Genomic DNA, 26083 nt, shown 5'->3' with positions numbered 1-26083 from the left:
CTGTGTTTGTTTTTTTTCTTCTTCTTCTTCTTCTTCTTCTTCTTCTTTATTTTTGCAGTGATTAACTCTTGAAATTAGTAGAGATAACGATTTGTTGCATCTCGGCACATATATTCATTCCATGTAAAATCCCACAAAAATTCTTCTGTTATCCTTATCTAAGCTTCTTATTGGCTTGTTTTGTTATTCTGGCATAATTCTTATTTCGAGTTTCAGTTCCCCTGAATACGGGCTTATATGAACTTAAAGATCTCAGTTCAATTCAATTCAATTAACCCATCAGACAAGGAGGGACTCTAGCTAGCAGAGGATGATTAGGTGCCTAGCCTCTACTTATAGCGAAGGGCCAACTTGAATGGAAGGGAAGAAAAATAGATTCCTTTTTCAAGGCTTAAAAGCAAAGCCTGCTGCGCTTCCTCTTTTGGAAGAGTCAGCAACTAATTTTAACGTGTTTCCACTTCAAATGATAAGGGTGGACAGAATGTTATCAAAACAGAAGATTTTGGGATTATCTCATAAATATGATATCTTGTTATTTTTATCAGCATTGACAAGCAAAGATTAGGCTTCGTTTAAATTCCATAAAAAGGGCGGCGAAAATCCGTCCACCAATTAACGTAATGCGATTTCACACTCGAAGACTTTTCCGCAAAGTTCAAAGCTCAATTGCACTTTTCCTTACTCTTTTCTTCAGCTCAGATCCTGAAGGCCTTGGCCTTTCTATGCCTCTTGCTCAGAACAAAGCCCCCTTTCGAGCGTATCGTTGCCGTAAAACCCACCGTTAGATGCTCCAAGCCACTCCAGCCACCTTGAGCTCAAAGTCGAGTGTTGCGATTCACCTCGAACACAATTTAATTTTTGGCAAAATATCAACTCGAGGTCGTTAAGTTTTCTTCAAATGTCAGAACACGATCACTTAGTCGCCGAGAAATCGGAAAAATCAAGGAAACGGTTAATGTTAAGTGTTTACTCCTCAAGCCGGAAAAATACTCAGGGTCGGAAAATTCAAAGCATTCTTTCTTGAAAAGAGCTTATGAAATTGTTTTACCCAGCCCTTATGTTTTGATAGTCTCTTGCTGGTACCGTGTCCAAGATTATGATCAATCACACCCTGACAATCTCAGCAATCAAACGGCAAGCAAAAAGCAAATGATACGTTCGTTGAAGGAAGTACGTGATAGTTTTCAAGAGGAGATGATTCAGGAGGAAAGGAAAGAACTGCTTGACAGGCTAGATTGTGTATCACTATGCCATTACTCAATAGCAAGCTTTCGATAAAAGGGTCACCTCTATTTTCGGAAATCTGAACTAATCTGTGGATAAATAGGATAACAGACTCTCAAGTCAGCCCTAGATGAAAGATGGATTTTGACCCGCGACCTGTTAAACGCCCATTTTTCCACTTAACACCTACTCGCTTGGCAAATATTTCCTCACCCCAATCCTCCGCAGTTACCAAATCTAAGATGGCGGCCTAATACGAAAATATGCACTCGTGCGCCCAAAATACGCCGGCACTGCAGGCAAGTTAAACGCAAGTTATGATATGAATAGTATGAACACTGAAGAGTATTTTATAACACAAACGTACTTATGCCAAACCATGGTACAGTACTTTACGCGTGCGCTGATTAGCCGACTCACAAACATTCTCCTCCACTTGATTTAAAAATTTTTCCATTATGTAAGTAAAAACGGAATCTTTGGTTCTTATCCTCATTAGCATGCTTTTTTGAAACATACCATCCAAACTGGAGAAAATGTACGTTGATTCTGCATTCCCGTCTCCTGCATCTATTAATTAGTTAATTTAGTTACGCAGGGGACGTTAAAGAACCCACTCTCGAGATTACTGTGATGTGGTCTGGCCTGTTTACTGGGAATTGGGGAGAGGGGGCATCTTCAAATAAGTTTCCTTCGATTGTTTGTAAACTGCTGATGCAGTCTGGCCAAAGTCCCCCGAAAAGTGTTGTGATGCGCATTTGATCATATCCACATGTTAATTTGCGCAATACAAATATTAAATTATTATTATTATTATTATTATTATTATTATTATTATTCTTACTTACCTGTGCAATGAAAGACGTCTTCTTTCTTACACTGCATGTTACAGCCATCGGCATCCCGAAGGTTTCCGTCATCGCACTCTTCTCCAATACTTTTGTCCACTCTGCCGTCTCCGCAGAAGCCTTGCTTTGGCAAGTACAGCAAGGGAGGGGAGGGTGGACCTAGAAGACCTTGACTTGTTTCAGCTTGAACCGTGTAGGTGTATTTCTGTCCTGGTTCTAGGTATCTAAGGAAGGAAAAAAATATGACCGAGTGCATAATTGAATACAAATCTCTTCCTCGTCAGTCCTTGTCTCAGTTAGTTTTACATCATCCGCCATTGAAAATTCATCATTTACCTATTTCAAAAATGATTTAAATAATGCCCTTGCAATCAAAGGTACTTCAACACGTTTCTTCCCACATGGGGCAAGAAAGAAAATAATCGTGCTGTCTAACATCAGATAGTATTGCCCCGAATAAATAAGGTCACTCCTTAAAATTCGTAAGACCATTACGCTCATCTACCTTACTTATTATCAAACAATCATCTCATTATCTGTTTGCTTAGCCCTTTCATTTCCAAAGTCGTTTCGATAGCTCTCCATATTATCTACCGTACACTGCTTTAAACTTTATTTGCGATAATTTAGTATTGATAAAATGAGAATCCCTTCGCAGCGCGAGTTGGATCTGAAATAACAAGAATTATTTCGGACTAAATTTGCACGACACGAAGTTTAATTACTAATTTGTTACATCCATTTTGAAATCACAAAATTCAGTCGCTCGGACACAGGATTTTTAGTCTACACAAGTTTTTTGTTGATCCAGTTGTAAATCGGTTTGTAGAAAGTTGCAAAAGTCGTTGTTCGTTTTCCTGACGTTTGATTGGTTTCTTTAAGCAAGCGATTGGTTGTTGTATTCTATTTAGCAAAGCTTCCTCATTGTCTGGGAAAAAGATGCGATCTAGAGCAAAAAAAAATGGGAGGATTCGAGAATAAATTGTAGCAATGAGAGCCAATCAGACTACTAGAATAACCAGTGATTTCAAAATGGATGTAATAAATACATTAATCACTCCAAGGGGCTAATGAATTAGGACTCCTGACAAAGTTTAAGTACCTGTCTTCAAACTGGGTGGTGGCCACGCGCTCTGGGGTGCCTAATGGAAAGGGAGGATCTCGAGTCACCAAGTACTTCATGGGGTCACACTTGAGGCAGTTTGGATGATCGACAGACGAGGTTACCTGAATGGCATCAATAACAGTGGAAATTTCCTTCTTCAGGTAGATTCGAATATTTGAAATCTTCTTGGTTAATCTGTAAGGTGCTAAAGGAATTGTAAGGGGGGCATCACACTGAGCTGTAAAGTGCCCCAGAGACAATTCTGAACCATCCGCAAAGGTTAACTGTATGTCGGTAATTCCATCCTTAGAGGAAAACAACACCCATACAGATAATTTAGTTGGAATGACAGCTTCCTTGAATCCAAACTCGATAAACGTTTCAGAGCACTTCGTACGGAAGGGACTCCATCCCACGACACTCATGATGCAAGGCTTAGCTACGTCAGGAGCACCAATGGCCTGATGCGGAGCCCAATATCCATTGGGACGAGAGGGACAGGGACTCCACGCACTTACAGCATATTGCTGAAATACTTTGTCCTCGCGGCACTCATGGCAACCCTTGAGTGCGTTTCCTCCACCAACGCCTAGCGGTGGAATCCAGGTCAGCTTGACGGTATCCTTCGTTTTAGACGTTACACGCGGAGGAATGGGAATGAACGAAGGTGGTGTCATGGCGCCCTGCCATGACTGATGGATCAAATCAATGTAGCAATGCATTCGAGCCACTTGCTGTTCTGTGAACGAATTGGTGCAAGAGTCGTCTGTGTAACTCATGTAGTTTGAGAAAGGAGTGTCTAAGAACTTCCTGACACCGCACGTCCTGTCCGATTTCTTAACTACGGGATCTCGACACTGGTTGTTAGCTGGGGTGGGATTAGTGTCAGAGCATAAATCACCCAGCTCGAGTGACGGGAAAGTCTCTGCACAATCATCTGTGCAATCTAAGTCAGTCACGCCATAATGCACATGCCACAAGCCTAACATGTGACCAAACTCGTGAACAAGGGCGTCTAAATGCTGTTTGCGTCCGAAATTCTTAAGGCCCAGAATGGTGCCACCATATATGCTATGCACAGACTTGTCCCAAGGAAAAGTGGCAAGGCCCTGCAAGTCGTCATTACTCCATTGAGCCAAGTAAACGTTCAGATAATCTTGATTGTCCAGATTAACCAGAGTCTTGTACTCTCTCTCACTCATGTAAGCTCTGTTTGGAGAACTGGGATCGAAGCAGTTTTTATAAATATTGGTCACACTCTCGTTACAACAATCGCCATCATCCCATGCGTTGTAGAACTTGTTGCATTCTTTGTCGCAAATACCGTTCCCGCGCTTTTTGGCGTCACATCTGACTTTGTAATCATCGCAGTCGCCGCCGTCATTTCCCGTAATTTCATATTTGCAATGCTGGTGATTGCAATTCGAATCACCGATCTTTTCGCGTTCGCACTGGTAGGTCACCGTGCGCCGTCGTAAGGAGGTATTTCGGATGTTCCATTCGCTGAGTTCGAATGTGATGTTGTAGCGCTTGAAAGCTCGGTTTAGATGAGTGTGCTGCGCTTTCAACTGTTTCTTGGTCACCATAGGATTTGTGCCGTCATCATCCATTATGTTAACAACTCGATATCGCACAAGCTTTTTACCTCGCAGGTGCTTATTTTTGTCATAACTGCGGATAATCTCGGGATTGTCGCAAACTGTTACACCACACGGGGGCTTAACGACCGAAAAATCGTTGGCATCGCCTGGAATTGTTGACTTTAAAATGTCCGGTTTGCCAGTAACAGCCACCCATCTGGTCTTCGGATTGCGATTGAGCTCTTCCTTTTGAGCGAAGCTTTCGTACATTGCAAGATGGACATCATCGAGGTATGGCTCGTCATCTCTAATTGGGGCAAAAACATTCTTGATGATTTCCTTGTGCGATTTCGCAATTGACCACAGCCGAATCTCATCGATTAGACCACGATAAAACACTCCGGTTGAGCGATCGCCACCCGCCTCTAAGTGTTCACAGGGGTACGAGTCGAAGCCGTCGGCGAAAATGTGTCCGCTTTGTTCTGAAGATACTCCCACTTTGGCTTGATTTATGTACAATTTCATTTTCTTTCCATTGAATGTTGCTGCAACATGAAGCCATACGTTTGGTTCCACGCTGCGCGGAGAAAACAGTTTCGTGTCGTTATCTGATCTTTGCGTTCGTAGTCTAAAAAAGACTCTCAGGCTTCGCTCAGTACTCGCCTCCTCCAGGCCTATCGCCCAACCACCGTCATTTTTGTCCAGCGAACAATCGTCAAACAGGCCGAGGACTGTCACTGGCGATACCTGCCCACCTTCGGGTCTCATCCAAAAGTCTACTGTAAACTGATGCGATGGTATTTTGACGGATCCTGTAAATCGCACGACTGCGTCATCAAGTAAACTCAGAGCATTTCCAAATTTCGACCCTGTCGGTGGAGATTGTGGAAACCGTGCGTGATCATGGCGTTTGACACGTCGCTTTGAAGCGCAGTCAGAGCGGTGCTTTTCCTCTTCGGCCTCAGCGGCTTTCATGGCATTTAAAATGCCGCTATTTCCATATACCATCTCTATTTTCACCACAGAGAGTAATAAGAATACCAGTGACATGAGATGTAGAACCTTGTTGCCACGATCTCCCATTTTTCAGCGAGTTGTCAAACAAATCTTCCGCGCTCCAAGCGTTTTCCTTTCCTTTCTGTACGTCACCGGTGAATAATCCTCCCAGATTACAGCACACGACTTTTATGCCCCGTATATCTCTCCTAAGGCGATAAAGTAAACAGATAGATATTGTTTCTGTTGATTGTAAATTAGGCTATTTGTCAGCCGATCATGACACAAATGATCTTCTGAGGTGAGCCTAATTAGTAACTGCACGCTCAAAGTGTGTAGCTAAACGTCGACGCAGCGAAATTTAAACTCGCTGCAAATGAAAGAAAACGACTTTCGATTGCTGAAACAGGACGAAATTTCGGCTTTGCACGTAGGGGTATTTTGATTGACATGGGGTTAACCACAGGAAACGGAAATCGCGCACGTTGTTCATATCGCAAGCCCTTAGGGTGCGGTGTAATTTTCGCATTATTGTTTGCCGATCAAAATGTGTTATGCAAATAATTCATTTGTTGATTGCTCGCCTTCAGAGAATTACCGATTGATTGGCGACGCTTCCAGTGATAATCAGTGCAAGGGCTATCAGATATTGCTTTGTCGCTTTTGGTGAGCACAGATGGCTTTAAATCACTTGACTTATTTTATACGAAGAAATAGGATTAGGTCTAGACATATATAACTTATTTATCATATCAGAGCAGGTCGATTTTTCTGACGGTGAAAATCCAGTACCAACTTAAGGTTCAGTTCGATCAGAATCTCTATCAACCATTTTGAACGTTGCCAATTATAGTTCTTATCGATCACTGGCATAAGATCCTCAAAGGGTAAATTCGACACGAAGTTCTAAATGCTTCAACGTCTTGTCGTCGATAGGATCAACACCAAGGCTTGCAGACCCAGGCAAGAAAACTTTTTTTTTACCGTTGTATTAAGCTGTGAAGAAAAGAAAAGGAAGAGAAGCATATGTAAAGGCAAGATTAAAACGCATCTAAACAGAGACGCATGCCGCATACGGTAAGCATCTATGGCGGTCAAAAACAAAGGACATCATCCGAAGATAATTAGCTAATTACAAGAAGATAAAATTTGACAAATGTGATTCACCTGGACCCACCGGGGTTTTTAGGTCGTTACTTATGAAAAACATTGGCTCGGCGTCATTACAGAAGGCAGCTATCATGCTTTATAAGAGTGAAACGCACACCACCAAGGGAAACTAACGGTGATCCAAAACAGTTAATTTCTTTTTCTTTCAGTGCTTTTAAACGCGGGGATATCGAACTCACAAGGTTACTACACAGGAGTTTTCAAGCAACAAAAAAATTTAAAAATTTAAAAAGACATATCTATACGTGTATAGATATATATATTTAGATATAAAAACATTTTTGGCATCGTCATCATCAGTGCCATGGTAACTATGATTTTCTGGGTGTGAAAAGAATCCTTCCTCTCGCAGATTAGTACTTCAATGAACTCCCGACCTTGTGGCTGAGACAATTTACGGCTTCCTGCCAAACCTTAACCAAGGAGAAAGATGATGAAAGATGGGTAATAACACAATTTACTATCACTTAAAACAACTAACATCCTATTCCCCTGGCTTCTACATCTACAAGAGACAAATTTGTCTAATTAACACGTGGTGGAGCTATTTCGCGTGACAGGAAGTCGCTTTAAGCCAAACCGCGTGACTCGGTCTAACCGCCGACTTTACCGCAGCACTCCGTGAAAAAAATGAAAATTGTACAAATTAAGGTAGTCTCGACGTGTTTGTTTTTGCAAAAACTTCCCTTGACTATTACGTGACCTACAAATAAACCACCAGGGGGTAACTCGAGTCAAATTCCTCATCTATGCCAAATGAAAATAAATAGACACGATGCTGGATAAAGTGAATATATGAAAAGAGAAACTCGAACGTCAAATCCGAAATGGCGGAGAAAAAGTGTTAGCTGTATTTCACTGGAGTTCAAAACTGGATGAAGGAAAAACCGTGTGTTCGTGGTTACGTAATGTTCTATTTAGATACACAGGACCTAGTTTTTCTTCTCACTGAAGGAAAAATAAAAACAAGCAGCGAAAACAAGCAGCTTAAACCACAAAGATACAAGTTCAAGTGTTTTTAGTTTGGGGGGGATTTCGCCCTTTTTTAATCATACGTTCCTTCTAGAGATTACCGAGAGCATTAGCTGTCACGTAGGACGAAAAGAAAGAGAATTGAAGTGTTTTATCGTCAGTCTCAGCATCACTCTAATTTCGTGAAGGAATCAACCACTTTTGTGACGCTCAGTAATCCTATTCTCGGGACTTAAGGACCGTTTTCCAAACTCAACTAAATTTTCGCTTATTATCATTCATAATGAACTTTGAACTATTTTGAATCGTATATGCAGGACTGAGTTTGCTAGTATCTTATTACAACAGCCTCCTACAGATTCTTAGTGAAAAAAAAGTCAAAATAGAGTTGTAAAGAAAGTGGCCTAAAATGGTAGAGTACCTCACACTTATTGATCAGCAATAAATGACGTCGAAAAGTTTAGAACTTGAAGAAAATAGCGAAACGCCTCCATACACCATCTCCAACTTGAGAAAAATTTTACTTTGTTACGAGCAAAAAAAAAACCTCACGTCTACCGTATTGAAACTCCCAGGCCAGCTAGCTCTGATTTCGCAGTTGTACCATAAGTATTTCGGTATCCACCAGGCTAAAGCAAACTCGCAGGGTAGCTAGACTATATTCCGGTTTCACATCCAACACGCGTCCTACATGCTGCGGGTATCATTGATGTCAAAAGCGTCCTGTTTGGAGACGGATTGTAAATAATGTCCAAGACGTTTGATTTTGAGGTCGTTGGACAAATAAATAAAAGATGTGAAGCACGTTTTAGTACAGCAAATGAAATTGAATCCACCGTGAAGATTTGGTTAGCTCCAGCCACAAACAAAGTTTCTCTGTCTCTATAAACTAATTTAGATTGCCGTACCGCCGGACTTTGTTATTTGTGTACATATTAAACGACTATTTTCACAATAAGCTAAGTGATTTGATGTTTTGTAAGTGGTTGAGCGAATTTGCGTCCTTCTACACTGTTAGGATGAGGTTCAAATAGTATTCGAAACTATAAGTAAGAATCAAGAGAGGACAGTGATTCTTGACGAAGAAAAAATCTTGACAAAACCCTGTCCGTACCTGGTTGGTTCTTTTCCTGCCCTCCTCAGTTTGCTCCATCGACTCCGAAATTCTTCCGTCCTAGCAAGACCTCCTTTTATAAGAGAGAGGAGTAACCCCCATGAGCTTTTCGGTTTACGTCAGCAAAAGGGTCAAAGATCTTTTGTTTTTAGTCTTATTAGTGGTGGGGTTACTATATCCCCCGGACTGAAGATCATACAGATAGGACACCTCAGTTAAAAGGATGATAAATTTGCTGCCAGACCAATAACTGTCTCGGTTCAAGCATCATCAAATACTTTGTTTCAGACAATAGTCTTAATCATCTTCAATTAGTCATTTTTTTCCTCTTTGGTTTATTTTGATCTTTAGTTTTCTTCGCAAAAAGATGGCTTGCGCCCAATCTCCCGTTTTTCCTTGTATACTAAATGATCCCGGTAATCATGACAACTGTTTCAATACGTTATGCTTTGGTTTACACGTGGGTATTCCTTACAGAATAACTGAATTGAGAAAAAATCGGAAATACTTCAACTTAAACGACCATTGTCACGTGTAAGGTTTAGTGAAGATTTTTGAGGCTTCACAAAGGATTCACTCCCGTTAAAACTATACGCACTTCCATTCAACGATAATATATCACGTTGCAATAACTGTTTGGATTTGAGTGTCAATCATCAAATCGAGACTCACTGGTTAACTTTTGGCATAACTAACGCAAAAGCAAACAAAATCTGCTTTCATGGTTTGATTTGTTTCTGAGAGGCTTTCTACTATAAGAGCTGAGCAGAAAAAAAAAAGCTTTTTTTTTGTTTTGGGGGAGGGGTGGGGGCACCGGGAATTCGCAGGACTAGTTTGTCGCTTTACAGAATTTCTGTTTCGAAGTTTACCAAAAGACTCGTCATGATGCACTCGACCCAGTTTCTTGGCAACCTTGACAACAGTGGTTAGCAATTATTTAAAAAACACCGGTACCGCCGCCCTTTACGCCTGTTGAAAATGTTGGCTCACATTTTCCAAGTTCCTTAGTAATAACCCGCGTCGATCTTCTCGATATCCTTAGCCATCCATATTATATCCTATCTAATTGGTTAAAGTCTAAGTTCATAGAAGCGACAACTTCAACGACACACACACAAAAAGAACAACAACCACTCAGAGCACGTTTGACATGTCTCTTTCGAGATAAAACATTTTGACCGATAATTCACTGATTGGCTTATCTTGCGATAAGGTTGGTTTTTCCATCCACGTTACAACGATGTCTTTTTCTTATCACACGGAATATCGTTTCCTGAATGGCCGAAAATCCGCTGAAAAGAGAGTGATGTTTGGAGAAAGATAGATCGTGTAGACATGACGTAGGCAATGTTCTGAATTTGCAACTATTGATTTATCCGTAAGAGTTTTCTAGACATTACTGTTACCTCGTGCTAACAAGATTTTTACTTTACGAGAAAGGAAACAAATAAAATTTCCAAGCATCCGGCTTAATTCAACATAATCGTGAAAGATACGGACACCGATGTATCTGCCATTTTCTGAGAAGTCTGACTAAACACTAACAGACGTGCTCTACAGAGAGTTCAAGAAGATACAACTTTAGAGTATTTTGAAGTGATAAATCATGCCATTACATGAAAAAAACTGCTTTTCTTTAGCTGTCGTATAGTGTGCCAAAGTTATCCTGATAAGAAGATATGTAGACTGATGCAAAAGCTGAAGATCTTGACAAAGCTCTTCTGAGCTTATCGAATTAAATCACCCATCAATTTTTTTTCTACATGTTTTTTTTTTTACATGTTTCCATCAAGATCGAAAGATTATGAAAAAGTCTAAATCTTGCAAAACCAGAGAAAAAAAGCCATCTTTTAGAATTTTAGTACGGTATACCAGATCCTTTTGGAGAGATCAGGAACACGACATTATAAAAAATGCTTGCAATTCATCAAATATTGATGGGCTTTACATCACTAAATATTGTTTGCTAAAAGCTAATTATTGGACAGATTACACAAGAAAATCAGCTTTCCCGCGTTGGGATTCGTTTTGAGAAAAACCACGAAATTTTCCACAGTCATGCATGTAAAAACAGGTGTGAACGAGATGGAAATTCACCCTCCGATTTTGCACTAATGCTACAGAGTTATCATTTGAAAAGGCCTTTTCCCCCTCATCCTTAAAAAATTATTTCTCTGAGCCTGATGAATTTCATGCTGTAGATGGAACAAACTTCACATTTGGAGGCGAGAACGAGTCATACTTCCCTCACGTGACATTGCTAAAGTCCGCATAACCAAAAGTTTGGGTGTTGTCGTTAGATCGCTTTGCATCTATACTAACTAACGTGCTACAAAAGAAAGCAACACAAAGCAGTAAAATTCATGTCAGTGTTAATCGACAGCTGTGAGGTTTTAATCCAGCGATTATAATCTTTCGTGAGCCAGAATGATTATCAACATATATGAAAGGATCAGTTTGGCGCAAAATAATCTGAAAATCTAACGATTAGTGCAACTTGAATTAGACCTCAAACTAAACAGCCGTGGATAGTGACAAGCAACTGGGTGTTTTAACACCCCCTGGTGTGGGGCAGCATATAAGACTCAGAAGAACATAATTACCTTAATATTCCCTATCTAACGATACCGCTGGATTGATGTTTTACTATTAAATTCCCAGACTCTGACGCTAGTTTCGTGATTTCCTCTTTAATAACTGAGGACTAAGGTTGGCAATATATCAAGATTAAGCCGTCTTACTGATTAGTTCGTCTGTTTGCGTCGCCTGTTGACTAGATGATGCGACCGTCGTGAAAAAACAACAAGACTGTTATCAAGATTGAATCATGTAAGAATGTATTCAAAGGAAATTAGCTTGCCTATTAGTCAAGTCGGAAGGAAACATTTACTGGAAGATATGAAGGAACTACAAATAGATTAAATAAGACAATAGTGAATTAATCAAGCATTATCCATCTATTTATTTTTCTATTTAGTTGGTTAGTTGGCTTATTTGTTAATTTGGTTAAAGCTACCACAGCTTTGAGTTTCTCTTCATCTGAGGTTTTTTTCACTATAATTTGCGAGAGATCAGCGTCATCTCTTATCTATACTGACAACAGACACGCTACAGATCTTTAAGCTGGAAGACTTTTCGAGAGAGGATAAGCTGATTTTTTTAGGCCAGTTCTATTAAAAGAATGAAGTTGACGATTACAATTTAATCTGTTATCAGAAAAGACTTGAGGTTTCACAACATTGTGCTGGATGCAAAAACTTTCTGAGATCGCGTGAATAGTTTTGAAATTCAGCCATCGATTAAATGAGGCACAATGTTAATTACTTCTGGAATTAAAAGAATTACGGAACTTCCAGAAAACGTGTCGATTTTTTCAAACATCTCAATCTTAGTTCTTTATATTTATACCAGACAAACTGAGATTTTCACTGTAAAAAATGCTTGAAATTTTACCAGTCAAAATCATCTCAGCTTATTTACGACAAGACACTTGCTGGAAACAAACGTTTGAGGAGCTGAAACCTCGACTATCTTTTCCGGCTTAGTTCGGACATCAAGTGAAACATTCTGAGAAGGCCTCAACATTTCCTATTTCAGTGCTTAGTTTTCAGCGAAGCCATCTCGGTCAAGCATACTTCAGAAAAACACTTAAGTACAATCAATAACACGTTGAAACATTCTAGTTATACTAGAGATACCGTTGTTGTAATCCTACCGGAGAGCTGGCACGTTGAACGATGATCTATGGGTTTTTTATAGATGTTTTGATTTAAGCTTGTACACAGACGATGTGGAAGATTTTCATCGCTTCCTATAAACTCTTGGAAGACTCTTGAAACGGCTCCATATTAATCCTTTTTGCTTAACCTCGGGACGAGCAAACTTACAATTGATTGTTCGAATGGTTTCACTTTTTAATAATACAGTGAGAGAAGTGGCCACTCACTTCATATTGATTTAAATCATTTTGAAGCTACCGGCAAGAGCAAGACCCCTACTCGAAGAAAAACGTCAGTAATCACTCAATCGAACATGTGCTATGCAAGTGATGCCGCGTGCACGAGTTTGGAATTCATTCTCGATATCTCCTTTAACCAAACTGTGACTTTTCAGTTCAGTTGAGGGTGATTCTTGCTAAATCAAACTAATCTTCTCCTGGTAGTGTACCTTATTTTGCTCAACAAAGTTAAAAATTAAAAACGTACCTTTTGCAGTTCAGGAACACCGTTTTGGGAAAACTTTTGGACAATGCACAACCACTTGTGAAAAGGACAGCAACGGCCGGTAGATGCTTTTTGTCTTAGGGGGGTTTATGTAACTAATGTTTATTAAGATTTTTACTGTCCGGAATTTAAGATTCTGAAACGCCTAATATGGCTTTAAAGTTTTTGCTTGGTTTTAACCAGGCTAGAATGTGATTATATGATAAGATTATCTGAAAGAATTCTCATTGGGAAGAAGGTCGGATTTGGGTCAAGGATTGATGAAGACATAAATTCGCCAAAATGCTTAAACTGCTCAAGCTGAACTGAAGAATATGGTTTTTAATTTGTTTTGTTTTGTTTTTTTAACTGTGAAATAAGACTGAAGTATGGTTTGATAGTTACGCTCCAGAACATGCCAAACTCCACGATTCAAGTGTTTAAAGCGGATGAGAGAGTTCAGAGGGTTCTAAGGCAAAGCTGAAAAATCATGTATGTGGAAAGAAAGCTAAAACGGAACCTATTTTTTAAAATGGCAATAGGAAGATTGTTGGGGAGTGTCGAGACGGAAAGGCGCTCAGTCGCCGTTGAATTGCCGTGAACAGGCCATAACCACTGAAAACTAATTGGACTAAAGTGCTAGATAGGTTGGCTGTCAGCCATCGCCTGAATTAACCAGAGGAACTGAAGGCAATTTTTTCAGATTAACTCTGATATCTATGTATTACAAATGTCTAACATACTGCACATTGATTAGAGTGGCACAGAAAATCTTTTTGTTTGGCGCGACTGAAAACATGATATAAAGGATAAAGCGATTACTTGGTAAATGCACTCACAGTTAGCAAACTCGGCTCCGATGTTCAGAGCACGTACGCAAATAACATTCTATGACCGATCGATTAACCTCTGAATATAGCCTTTAGTATATGAAAAGATTTCTACCTCTACGAATGAAAATCATCTTAAAAACGTTAAGGCCAACTAACGGTGTATCTTGATCGTTATGATGTAAAAGGTTGACTAAATGTAAACTTTGTGACTACAATGTATGACTATCAGTACAATGTATGAACTGGGGATGCTATTTTCTATAAATACCTTCATGTTTAAAAATAATTACAATAGCTTTAGCAGCTATCCGGTTTTGCATCCAGAGGTGTGAGGTAAAACAGAGAAAGAATTGGCAGAAGTGTGCTTTGAAGAGCTGTATGCGGAAAGTACCGTATTGATGACTAAGCCACTGTAGGATCAGGAGATCTCACCTTTTTCCTCATTTCATGTTAGGGAAATGGTCACGAGTACTGAACTTATACGTCCTAAACTGTAAAACAACGTGCTAATGGATGCTAACCATGGCAGAAAACCCGCAACATGATACTAAGATCGGTCTAGCCCATATTGAGGTAATCCAAGACTGATAAAATGAGCGTGACCTTAATTCTAGGGAAAAAAATAATTATCTTTCACGTCAGTCAAGCTATACCCAATAGCCACACCTAGCAATAAACACATTTAAAAGGTAAAGGTAAAGTCTGTTTACGAGCTTAGTGGCCCATTAGGCCGGTGCTTAACTCCGGTTTCTGTAGCATGAAGCGACTAGGAGTATTTCTACTTCACCCTGGATGGGATGCCAGTCCATCGCAGGGTTACCCCCCAGCATTAAATTTGCCGGTACCCATTTAAACACCTGAGTGAAGAGAGGCACTGTGAGAGTAAAGAGTCTTGCCTAAGAACACAACACAATGTCCCGGCCGGGGCTCGAACCCGGACCACTCGATCCGGAGTCGAGCGCACCAACCATGAAACCACCGCGCCTCCACAATAAACATATTTAGTTACTTCGAATATGCTGTTAGTGTAATGAGGGACGTTTAGTTCATTCTTTAACCCTGAACAAAGGGGTACACAATCATACAGAACTCGTTCTGCCTTTCCTGCTAGATATCGAATATCGTTCTCTGTTGACAGACTGTTATATGGCGAGCTATATTCATGGAGAAAGATGTCGATTATCGCAAACGGAATAAACAAAGCGGGACATACAATTGTGAATGTAGTTCTTCATTCACTTTGTCTATGGTTTGGTTATAAAACGAAGTGGGAAAAATCTGGAATAAATGGAGTGTATTCAAGAGTTGGAAGTGAAAGAATTGCTTTCGTGGGAGGGAAACAGAAACTCGTCATTTTGTCTCCGATCGTTAGTCAGAAAGACAAAAGGAGTACGTAAAATAATTGGTGAAAGAACGCCATACTGCCTGTGATTGTGTGCGTTCACTATTGAGTGAGATAGGATTACGAAAGAAGAACCCATGCAAAATCATAGATGGCCAATCTGAAAGACAAACGGATCCAACAGGTAGGCTCTTATGTGAGGCGAAAACTGATGAAATTTAGGTGATTCACAGAGAGAACGAGATGAACGATCAATCAGCAATAATGTCTAGAATAAGAAAGCAGATTATAACAGGACAAACACGACATGTTTGACCATGTTTTTTTTCTTTATCATACCCCTACATCACCGTTTTTCAGTAGCAACAGACCCTAATCATAGTGAATTTATTTCCAGATTAATCCTGATGATAAGATGTTTCAAATTGTCTCAAATCGGAGAGAACAACAGCGACGACAACATCGTAATCACCGAGTTCTTAAGATAGATGTAACAAAAGCATCGTTTGAAGAAACATGAGGCGTAACATACCTAGAGAACAAATAAATTTGATTTGGTGAATAACACATATTATAAACTACAAGCAAGCAAGCAAGCAAGAATAGAGATATCAAGAGTATACTGACTTGGTTTTATTCCCAGACAGATATTGATGATAAAATGTTTTAAATTGTTACAAAATTTAAACAACAACAACATCGTAATCACCGAGTTCTTCAACTGAAGAGATGTAACAAAAACTTTGCTTTGTATCTAGAAGTACATGGATGAAGCGTAACTGCGGACAGTTTCTTAAGAAGAACAAATTTTGTGTAAACTGCTACGAAGCCTTTCAGCGAGAAGAACTTGAGGACAGCTCCGGCTCAAGGCATAAGAAATACTGGCATGCTGAACTAAGTAGAAATACCATCCTTCTTTTTTAAAGCCTATGGTTATTTTTGACCTAAAGGTTGTTTCCTTACCTGAATAGAATTTCTATCATGTTGACGTAAACAAGGTAGGTACGGACATGAATAAAGATGTTTTTTTCGCTGGTGGAACACGGAGGGGCTTCCATTGGATGAACGTTTTAGTTCGCGATTGGAACTCTGAGTTTGTAGAACTGTTGAGTTCTTGTTTCGAAGAACAGAAGGTATTATTTCAGCACGAGTAAGACATACTGGCTGCATTTTTCCTATCGAGTGCTATCTTTTAGTGAAAGAATTCCTTGGAGTGGAAATTACACCCAAAACGCTTGGCATTGTTAAGGAGGCGCTTCTCCGCAGCTTTTCTGCTGAAAGTTGAACTGTTAAACCCGGCTTAAACTCAATTATGGTTCAGTTGTTGAATTGCTCTCCCTTTAGCGTATACTTGGGTTCAATAGACAGAGCAGAGATGAAAATAACTACTCAGACTTTTTCCTGTGGAGTATAATGAAAGTGTTGTTGCTATCGCTATTTTAGGGTTGTTGCTAAGCCGGAATATGCAACTAAGTGCATCAGTTCTATCTAATTGCCCAACGAATGCGAGGAATTCATATTTAGAAATTAAATAGGTAGTCCTGTTTAGACAGAGTAGTCGGAGTTTTTTCGGTTTACAATCCTGATTTTACCTTGACTTGTTGTGCAGTTCAATCAGACAAGTGTTAGCCGACACCCCGGTTATCAAAGGCGCATAAAGTCAATCGTGTGCTTGTGTTTGTTTAAAATCAAAATCAGTAATGGTCATGCAACCATCACTCATCTATGTCAGCATCTTTAACCTTTTTTAAAGACTTAAAATTCCTGCAATTGTGATACAAAGCTGACCAATTTATTGTCGATTTGAAAAGGGCCCTTTATGCACGTTCATCGGGGCTTGGCTCACTCATTTTTTCGCACACGTACACCTGTACAACTTACTCTAGCTGCATGTTAGTCACGGTATTTACCCTTTTTTATCTTCGAGCACCTAACGCAGGTTTTTATCTTTTAACTTTCCCTGTTTAAGACGCTAAGCATTTCATACGTGCACGGGCACCCCCACGCTTGGAGGCGGTGACCCTCTTGCCCGTAAAAAATCAGACGATATTCGAAAGCGTTAGCGTTGAAATCAATCGGAAATATAAACCACGCAAGATGTGACAAACAGCATGAAAAAAAAAAAAAAAAAAAAAAAACGTTCATGATTTTCACGTCTGGTCATAAACCGTGACTAAATACTGAAGAATTCCAGTCGAAATAATGACATTTATAATTCCAGACTTCTGGTCCTTCTAGGATCTTGATAAATTTTAACAAGTTCAACGCGGATTCCACTGGTAAGTCTAAAACCCGAACATAACTTGAGGTGAGTTACAAAAACGCTTTTTCAGTTGTGCCTTATGCAAAATCGTTAGGCGAGAACTGCATCAGATCCTAACGAGCGGCTGATAAGCAGCAAGGTCACATACATGAGTATCAAAGTGAACCGTTCAAATGTGTTGTAAATGCAGGAACATACGAAAGTCCAAATATATTTGAGACGTTCAAAGATCAATATGATATATTGCTTAAGGTTCTGATATATAGTTTTGTTTTGGCCGCATACGACTCGCAGCGCACACTGAAAGTCTTTTGAGAATTCATTATCAATAGCGACATAAATTCGATGTCAAGCACGTAAGGGAGACAGAGTTCCACAGAAAAGGTCAACGAAAAAGTTGGAATTGCTCTTCTCAAAAGTTGAAGCCATTCCAAATGAACTACTGCGAGCTAATTCGAAAAAACAAAAGGTCTTGGACCTTGTTCCCTTTGAATAATCCTTTTATCTTTCTTTTGTCAATGGGAAATTAGAAATGGGAACCATGAATAGACCACTATATACATTTTACCATTTTGGCATTCCGCCGTTTAAGACAGAATAGTCTATATCCCTTACATATCGTTTTAGTCAGCTAAAACTCTCTTCTGGCAGGTTAAATGTTAGAGAAAGTCTCTTACAAGCCTTGGGTCCTATAACTTGGAAGGTCAAAGGAGGCCCAATTCTCTGTCGTGTGGCTTCGCTGGTGCTCCAACGGTAATTCTCGGTTCCTCAGGTGAAGCTATTTAGGAGCCTTCAGTCCAACTACCCAGAGAGACACCAAAGTGAATTCAGTAACTAACAAGAGCCTTTATTCTAAGTGCCGCAAACCACATCAATCATAAGCATCATTTCCAAAAGTTTTCTCTAAAGTGTCATCGCCCAATTTACGAGTGTTTTTGGCCGGAACACTGGTTTCCTAATTTCCCTGGCGGTGGAGACTGCTGCCACCCTCCGTCGTCGCCTCGGTTCGTACACTTACGTGCCAAATAGGAAAACCGTTACATACCCTTCACGAGTCAAAACCCCCAAAAACCCGGCCTTGATGTAACCTTTATTTGCTGTGCAATTCTATCAAATGCGTGATCATTTGATTCTGCAAACACTGACCTTAGGAAAGGCCCCCAGTAGACATGTTTGTGTTTGTTTAAAATCAAAATCGGAGGTAATCATTTCGCAAATCATCCATCCACGTCGATATATTTAACCTTTTTTGGAGACTTGAAATTCTTACGCTTGTGAAAATAAACTGACTGATAAACTGTCGATAGTTTTTGAAAAAATGGCCAAAAGCTTAGCATGCATGCTCATCGGATGCGTCTCTTGCACTCTCGGTACGTTTACTTTTACAGCCTATTAAGCGTTTTATTTTTCGGAAGGTGTCGAGCAAATTATACAGTTTTAATAAGGTGAAAAAAAAGAAGAGAAAGGTGAGGAAAAAACAAGGGTAGCTATGAATGGTGGAGATGGGACTGGTTTGGAAAGAGGAACTAGAGATCACAACCTATTCCATTTAACGAAAGCGCAGCGGAACTACTTCTCAGTGTATTTTTGAGAAGAATTTTTTTACTTTCTCCCAGCGAACCTGTGATTTTGTCATCTTCCATCTATACTTCAAGTTAACTCACCTTTATAAGTGCTGAATCTTCATGATTACAGTTTCTTTTCGTTTAATTCTTCCCTGCTTATTTTCCGGCCCATATGCTCGAGACACTATGTAACCTGTGCCCACGATTGACTGACGCTGGAATAATCTCTTCATTATCTATAGCACGTGACAAAGACATGCGATTATCATGGTTTGTGAAAATGAAACTTCCGTTACGGAATTCCGTAGAATTAGACTTTGTCGGTCATTTCATTCGAGACTAAAAGCTAACTTGACGCAGAAAAAGGTAAGCGGGAAGTGTCTCAAACAACGGAAACCGCCTAACAAAAATAAAACCAGATCCTTCTGAAAGTTAATCAGAGACACACTTATTGCATTTATCCTTAGGACCGCATTTGATTGAACAGATTACCGTGCGATATTTTGGGAAAGATAAACACAAAGGCAGTAAAAATAAACATAAAAGAAAAGGAGATTAATAAGAATTGTAAATGACGAAAGTGAACAGATAATTTTATGGCGATCAATACATTCGATAGCCTGACTCTATGTCGTGGGACAATTGATTCAACGTCTCATTTATCATGTAAACAGATAGGCTACATGTTTCATGAAAGTCTACATCAAAATTAGAGATAACGAGCAATAGCAAGAGTTCATTTTTGGAAAAAAACACATGAACTTCCTACAGGATGAGGAACAACTGCGCGTTAGGAGTTGTTCCTCTGTCATCGTTTTTTTTTTTTTTTTTGTAACAAATATGTCGTCGTTAGAAGGAAAGGGATCATTTTCCGCATGTTTAACTGAATAAGCTCCAAACTGCCGCGCGACTGCGAACATTAAGACTGACCAACCTTTGGAAAGTTACCATTGAGTTAAAAATAACTGCTTTGTTTTGATCTACTAAAGTTTAGTATTGATAAATTCAGGTATAGTTATGAGGGCGTCAGTTATCTTCGGCGTCACCGTCGTCAGAGTAATTTCCATAAACTGAGTGGATTTGGAAAGCAGCGTCGAGACACGAGATCCCTTCTACTCATTCTATTGACAGTTGCTCTGATCTTGAAAGTAAATATCCTGTTTGTATGTAGACATGCCAAGTTTCCACTTGTCTAGAGGAACTCGTTTTTAAAGCCAATTATGAAACATTAAGGTTCAGCTTTTGTGCTGTGGGTCGTGTTTGATGAGTTTCAAATTAGAGCGAACTTTGTAACTGCATGCATGTTTGTACTTCCGGCTCTTCATACATATGATGTATCCATGAAAGTCAAACCTAACATTAAAGTGATTAAGTCTTTTATCCATATCATATTAATAACGTTACGAGGATAATGTTTACAAAAGTAAGCCCTAAGCGCAATGCATCCGTGGTGCTTCAGTTGTGTTGTTTGCATGGTAACTGAGGAAAGTTACATTCATCTGTAACAGCCATTGTTCTTCGTATTTAAGGACTATTTAAGGGTAACTTAAATAGTCAACTGTGGGGGGGAAACTCTAAAGAAAAGCTTATCATTGCATACAACGATTTAAGTCGCAAGAATGAACTAACAGGGAATTTGATGCCTTAGGATAAGAAAGACGGAATGCAGAAGACGAACTTGGAAAAGAAAGCGAAATTTTCAAATTATACGATATCTGATGAAGCTTCTTTACATCTAATTTGCCTGTTTATATATCTTCGCTAAGTTGGGTTTAGGCACGCAACCGAAGTCACGCCTGTTTATAACACCTAATGGTGGCTAACTTGACTCTGATACTGTAAGATCACAACTGTGAACTCTATTAATCTCCTTTCGTTCCTCAAACCTCACTCGAAAATAAGTTCCTTTTTAAGTCTTTCAGAAAGGCGAGTAGGACCTTTAATACCTTAAGCTTTACATGTGCAATTTTCGTCCAACTAGTTTTTTAGGCGGTACGTACTCTGAACTCTTTTTTTTTTTCAGACCTCATTCTCTGAAATTTCTTAATTAGAAGTTCGTTTGTGAAGATCATATTTTTAGCATAATCAGCTTCATTATGCGTGCACTAGGTATGCTGAGCCGGTTAGTTGTAGTCCTTACAGGACCATCTTAGAACACATTACTTAGAAGCTTGTATTACGCTATCAGGGTGGTATAAAATGGGGGAATTGAACCATTTCATCAATTAGAGAACATTAAAAGAAAATAGAAGATTGCAAGTAAGTAGGATGTATTTGCCAGACATTTGTCTAAATATCTTTAAAATGTAAAGCCCTTCCTGTCGTGGAAAATAAACTTGACCTTAAAAAAAAACCTCGGCGATTTGAAATAGAATGTAATAAACTCACTCCTTGATTCTTTTTTTTTTTTTTTTTTTTAATAAATGCTCGCTATGAATGTAAACCGTCAATCGAGTGAAAATGGCTACTTCCTGTAGAGCAGTCTTCACTGTAAGCTAATCAGGTTCTATCTTTATTGACCCATCTTGTTTGTTGTCAAATCTCCAATCTTCGCCAAGAGTTATATTCATAGAGAAAGCCCTCCTACCACCAAACTAAGGTCATAAATCCTGATTGAGATTCCAGCTATTTCCTTTCATACTGGGAGATCAACTACATAAGGTATGAATTAACAAAAACAACGATTCTTATACAGGCAAAATGAACACTAAGAAAATCAGTCAAATCCGTGTTTTTGTGGAGACGTGTTTCCCTGCAATGGTACTGAAAACCGTTCTGATATTTCGGAGTCCTCTGCCGTTTGTTGCAAGATATTTGAAAGAAGATGATACTACTTTTTTTCTGAGTTGCAGTCAATTTCATACGCATGACCATCGAACAGCCCTCGCCTTGGCTAAATCAACAAATGCTGTGACCACTTGAAAGTGTTCTTCGTATTACCACCAGTTTCAGTCATTAACTCGGTTCAGTAATGGCAATACAATATCATGCAATACCGGCAATTTCAGTTTTGTAAAATAACAGCATGTTGCAGCACATAATTGAAAACGATCGTCTAGTTTATAATGGAAAATAAAATCTAACAGCTGGCAAATCTTTTTTAACTCGCTGATTGTCTAAAAACTAATATACCCCCTAGTAGCAGTGACTCCCTAGTTGATACGTTGTGGAGTTAGAAATGGCGTTTTTATAGATTCTAATCGTAAATTTCATAGAAGAAATGCATGAATGAATCTCTGGTCCTTCGCATATTCGTTAACTCGCAAAGTCGTGGGTGATGACAACCGATAGATACTTACCTCCCTCTTGTTTAGCTTAACTCATGCACTTCGTAAACAGAGGGTACAAGTACAAAACTGGAATAAGCCGGCATGGAGCGCACAAAAATAGAATCGTCCAGTCAATCATTGCTATAAATCACATTGATTTTACGACTCTCACTTTAATGTTTTGGCAAAAGAATGAACTTTTCACAGTATGAGATAATCTTTGAATGCGTTCGCTGTCAGACATGATGTGCTCAATCCCAGCCGAAACATAACCTGCGAGTAAAACCTCGTGAACCTATTAAATCTATCGTACTTCCGGAAGTATTCGTGAGAACAGTACCTTGACAGCTGACACTCTTACGAATGACTCTAAATAACTTGATTTTTGAACCTCATTAGAAGAACAACAACAAAGTTGTAGTTACGTTCCACTGTTTGAAGGAGTTCGACAGCTTAGCTGTGGTATAATTCTGACAATGGCCTTATCGCCTTCTTCTTGATGCGTGCAATGCAAGGGTGGTACTGGAGCGGCTATGAGCTTTTCATTCATTTCCATTAAGATTGATTTTAAAATGGGATAATCAGATTATCATGTGTCACAGTGGTAGACTGTTATTCAATCAAGGGGTTTATAATCTGGAAAAATAATATTTTTTGTTAACTGAAAAAAGAATAATAGATGCCCCGGGCGCGTGTAATCTGTGAATCAGTTGATTAGATAAACAACAACAGTAAATTATCGGAAAGCACGAACTTGTACAAGCGTATGAAACCGGGGCTCTGAAAAAGCTTAAGAAGCCGATATAGTCAGCACATTACCCTCGGATACAAAGTGACGATTTATTTTTTGTATTTCAGCTCCCTTAAAAGAAGAAACATTAGCATGCTATTCTGACATTCCTTCCGAGATGAAAACATCTGCTGCCGGTTGAAGATGGCCGGATAACCCAATATCCACTGGAAAATTCTCAATCTGCTGGACAGCGATTTATCCGTTGGATAGCATGATCTACCCTCTGAACAACTGAGTCCTGGAAAATAACTACACCAAGAGGAAGTCTGCCCATGCCATTATAACGGATAGATTATGTGGCTCCTCTAAATTATGATCAATTTGATGTCACGAGCCTTACACACAGAAGGAGCATTTAAGACCTTTCAAGTGCTGGAACGCAGAAACTATTTTTCATGGGATAAGCGGACACAAAACGTGTTTTTATAAGCGATTTTCGTCTAAATTGATATTGGCGTATAGACTACAAAGTCTCAAGCATGTGATACTTACTTTTTGCTTCGTTTGCTTTCATTCTAATCAACACACTCTTTATGAACTATCCTAGGAGTGTATTTTCGTTTCTTGATGTTATGGTTCATTCAGAAATCATGATTAATTTCTTCAACTCGGTCTATTTGTAATTTTTGTGTCTGTAAATATCAAACACAGTAAGCTTACTCGGATTATCTTACCGTCTGTAAGTATTGGAAATATCAGCAGGTTCCGGTTTAAGAATGAATACCTCGTAAGACAGAATTGGAGACCCTGCTTTATCGTGCACCTTTTAATGCATTGTACTGCAGGAATTAAGCGATGGGCACTGGGCAAAATGAGCCCGAGCTCGTTAGAAAATGGAAGAGAACTGAAGCAAGGTGAAAACAAGAGCAGTTTAAGGAAAATGGGCCGGTGCAGGCGTTATTCCAAACGAGTCACCTGCAAAATCCTCAATAGCTGACTTGCCAAGAAACATAACTGGACCCTAACAACGAATTTAAGGCAAATGCACTTACTTTCTGCTGAAGCTTGTGATTCTCCAACTGGTTCCCTTGTTAGGATAACAGTCTTAACTGGTATAAACTGTGCCACAAGTGAGCGTGTAAACAATGGGTCCCGCTTCATTGCGTAATCTTCGTTGAGGATAAAACACGTCATATCATTGGCAAAGAGAATTCACGTGGTTTGCCAAACTGCGGAGTAAAAGAGAAAGGGCACGTGCTCGGTGTTAGCTATCCACATGGCTCACATGAAACAATTAAAATCGCATAAATTCCAATAGCTTAAGACCCTAAGACCTTAAGTGGTCGATCAAGGTAAGCTTTGCAAAACACGCGGGTCAAGAAAATGACTCATTTTGAAGGTGCCTATGGGTCATTCCTCTGATTTAGGTTCTGCGGGAAGCAATAACTGATTACGGAGAAATCTTGGCATATTTCCATGGCAAGAGACCAGAAGAATACTTTAAAAGCATGAAATCGTCTCTTTTTAATTGATAGATAAATAAATAAAATCGTTAATAAATGAAAATATCTCTAATCAAAAGCGCGACATTTTCAAATCCTGTAATTTGTGAGGTTTTCTTTTTAACGCTTAGTTGACTACAAAAACTTAGCCAGTATCCTCTTGTTTTATACCATTACTTCTACAGCTTATCTCGGTTAGAATAGTACAAATCCGGTAGAAATGTTGCTAATTTTCCGGGTTTGAATGCTAATCCATCGCCGGTAACCTCAAGTAATTCGCCAAGTCTCCTCGACAGTTTGTTGATACACATAACTCGAACCAGGACCTCTCCACCCAGTTTAAACACCGGACCACTGCTTTCCTCTTCGTTCCAATCAAGTTAACAAGCTTCTCTGGTTGATTTCATATGCGAAACGCCTTTTGATTCGTCAGGGACCCCGTTTTCCGATTTTATGTCATTCACTCCATGATTGGGTATTAATTCATCCACTCGATGGTTTCATTTCTACATTCTCCGATCGGTTTACAGTCAGAGCGCCCGAAAGTCATCTCGCTCGAAGTCATGCCCGAAACCATAATCAAGTTACCCGTAAGTTTTAGTAATGTCGCCCGAACAAAAAAAGGGGTCAAGTCGCCCAAAGAAGCCGATTTTTTTATTTCATGTTAAGGTGGCCGAACACAGTTTTCGCGCGCGCTTTTGCTGATGCAATTCAGCGCGCGCACAAGGATGCGAGAAACAAACATGCCGTCGATATAGAGCGGTTATTTTATTTACTCAACTCGTACCCGCACTATCTGTGCTACTTTTCTCTATAGTTGGCGCAGTGCATTGAGGACTTTAACCTTTCATTAAAAAGATATGTTAGAAAAGTTAGCGGTGCGAACTTACTGAATCCCGTAAATCTCAGCTTTTTCGTCGTTACCGAAAGAACCCAGTTAAATGCAGCGCATGCGTAGTAAGTAAAAAAACTGCGATTGAATGGAAAATTGCTTTCTCGGAAATATGCCTATTTCTTGAGAACCACTCATTACAATTTCACGAAATTCGGCACGAAAATACTTTAGGAAATAAATAACTGGATTATTGAAAAAAGTTGATATTCAACAAAGGAAATTCTAGATAATCGAGTGAATCTTCAACGAGGGAGAATTAAAGATCTCTCTGTTAAATTGTTAGCAAAATGGTGTTAACTTGTGAGTATCGTTCCAAGTTCGTAGCATGCAAATTATAAAGAAAATCTAATGACTAGATTTTGTACAAGTAATGGGCTCCTGACAAAACCAATTTTAAACGGCCTCTTTATATTTATTCATGTCGCCATGGCAACGGCACATACGTCGCCGTGACTATCAAAAAGACAAAG

The 26083-nt window shown here is 39.4% G+C and overlaps 1 protein-coding gene and 3 long non-coding RNA genes across 7 annotated transcripts in view; 3 read left to right on the top strand and 1 right to left on the bottom strand.

Moving 5' to 3' along the window:
* The window catches only part of LOC111339858 (pappalysin-1), a 27801-nt gene extending 8352 nt beyond the window's left edge, over nt 1-19449 (bottom strand). Inside the window, exons 1-3 of one of the 4 annotated variants that reach the window (XM_022946607.2) lie at nt 19314-19449; nt 3175-5962; nt 2073-2296 (exon numbers count right to left, since the gene is read on the bottom strand). In XM_022946607.2, coding sequence (XP_022802342.1) covers nt 2073-2296; nt 3175-5840 — 2890 coding nt within the window. In that variant the 5' untranslated portion in view covers nt 5841-5962; nt 19314-19449. Of the gene's footprint in view, nt 1-2072; nt 2297-3174; nt 5963-9009; nt 9083-13214; nt 13360-18326; nt 18448-19313 lie in introns of those variants that run through there. The other 3 variants (XM_022946594.2, XM_022946601.2, XM_022946587.2) reach the window with 3 other exon arrangements.
* LOC148733103 (uncharacterized) lies at nt 5956-7656 on the top strand. The gene is made up of 2 exons (XR_016000027.1): nt 5956-6830; nt 7073-7656. It is a non-coding gene; the product is annotated as an uncharacterized LOC148733103 (long non-coding RNA).
* Nucleotides 14775-16771, top strand: LOC148733102 (uncharacterized). Its single transcript, XR_016000026.1, has 2 exons — nt 14775-15570; nt 15784-16771. It is a non-coding gene; the product is annotated as an uncharacterized LOC148733102 (long non-coding RNA).
* On the top strand, nt 18301-23883 carry LOC148733101 (uncharacterized). The gene is made up of 2 exons (XR_016000028.1): nt 18301-18421; nt 23342-23883. It is a non-coding gene; the product is annotated as an uncharacterized LOC148733101 (long non-coding RNA).
* Nucleotides 23884-26083: the final 2200 nt, after the last annotated feature.

This window comes from Stylophora pistillata, chromosome 4 (assembly GCF_964205215.1).
Source record: "Stylophora pistillata chromosome 4, jaStyPist1.2, whole genome shotgun sequence".
In the NCBI taxonomy this organism is placed as follows: domain Eukaryota; kingdom Metazoa; phylum Cnidaria; class Anthozoa; order Scleractinia; family Pocilloporidae; genus Stylophora; species Stylophora pistillata.
Note: the sequence above shows the minus strand (reverse complement) of the source record. Positions and strands in the feature narration are given on the sequence as shown.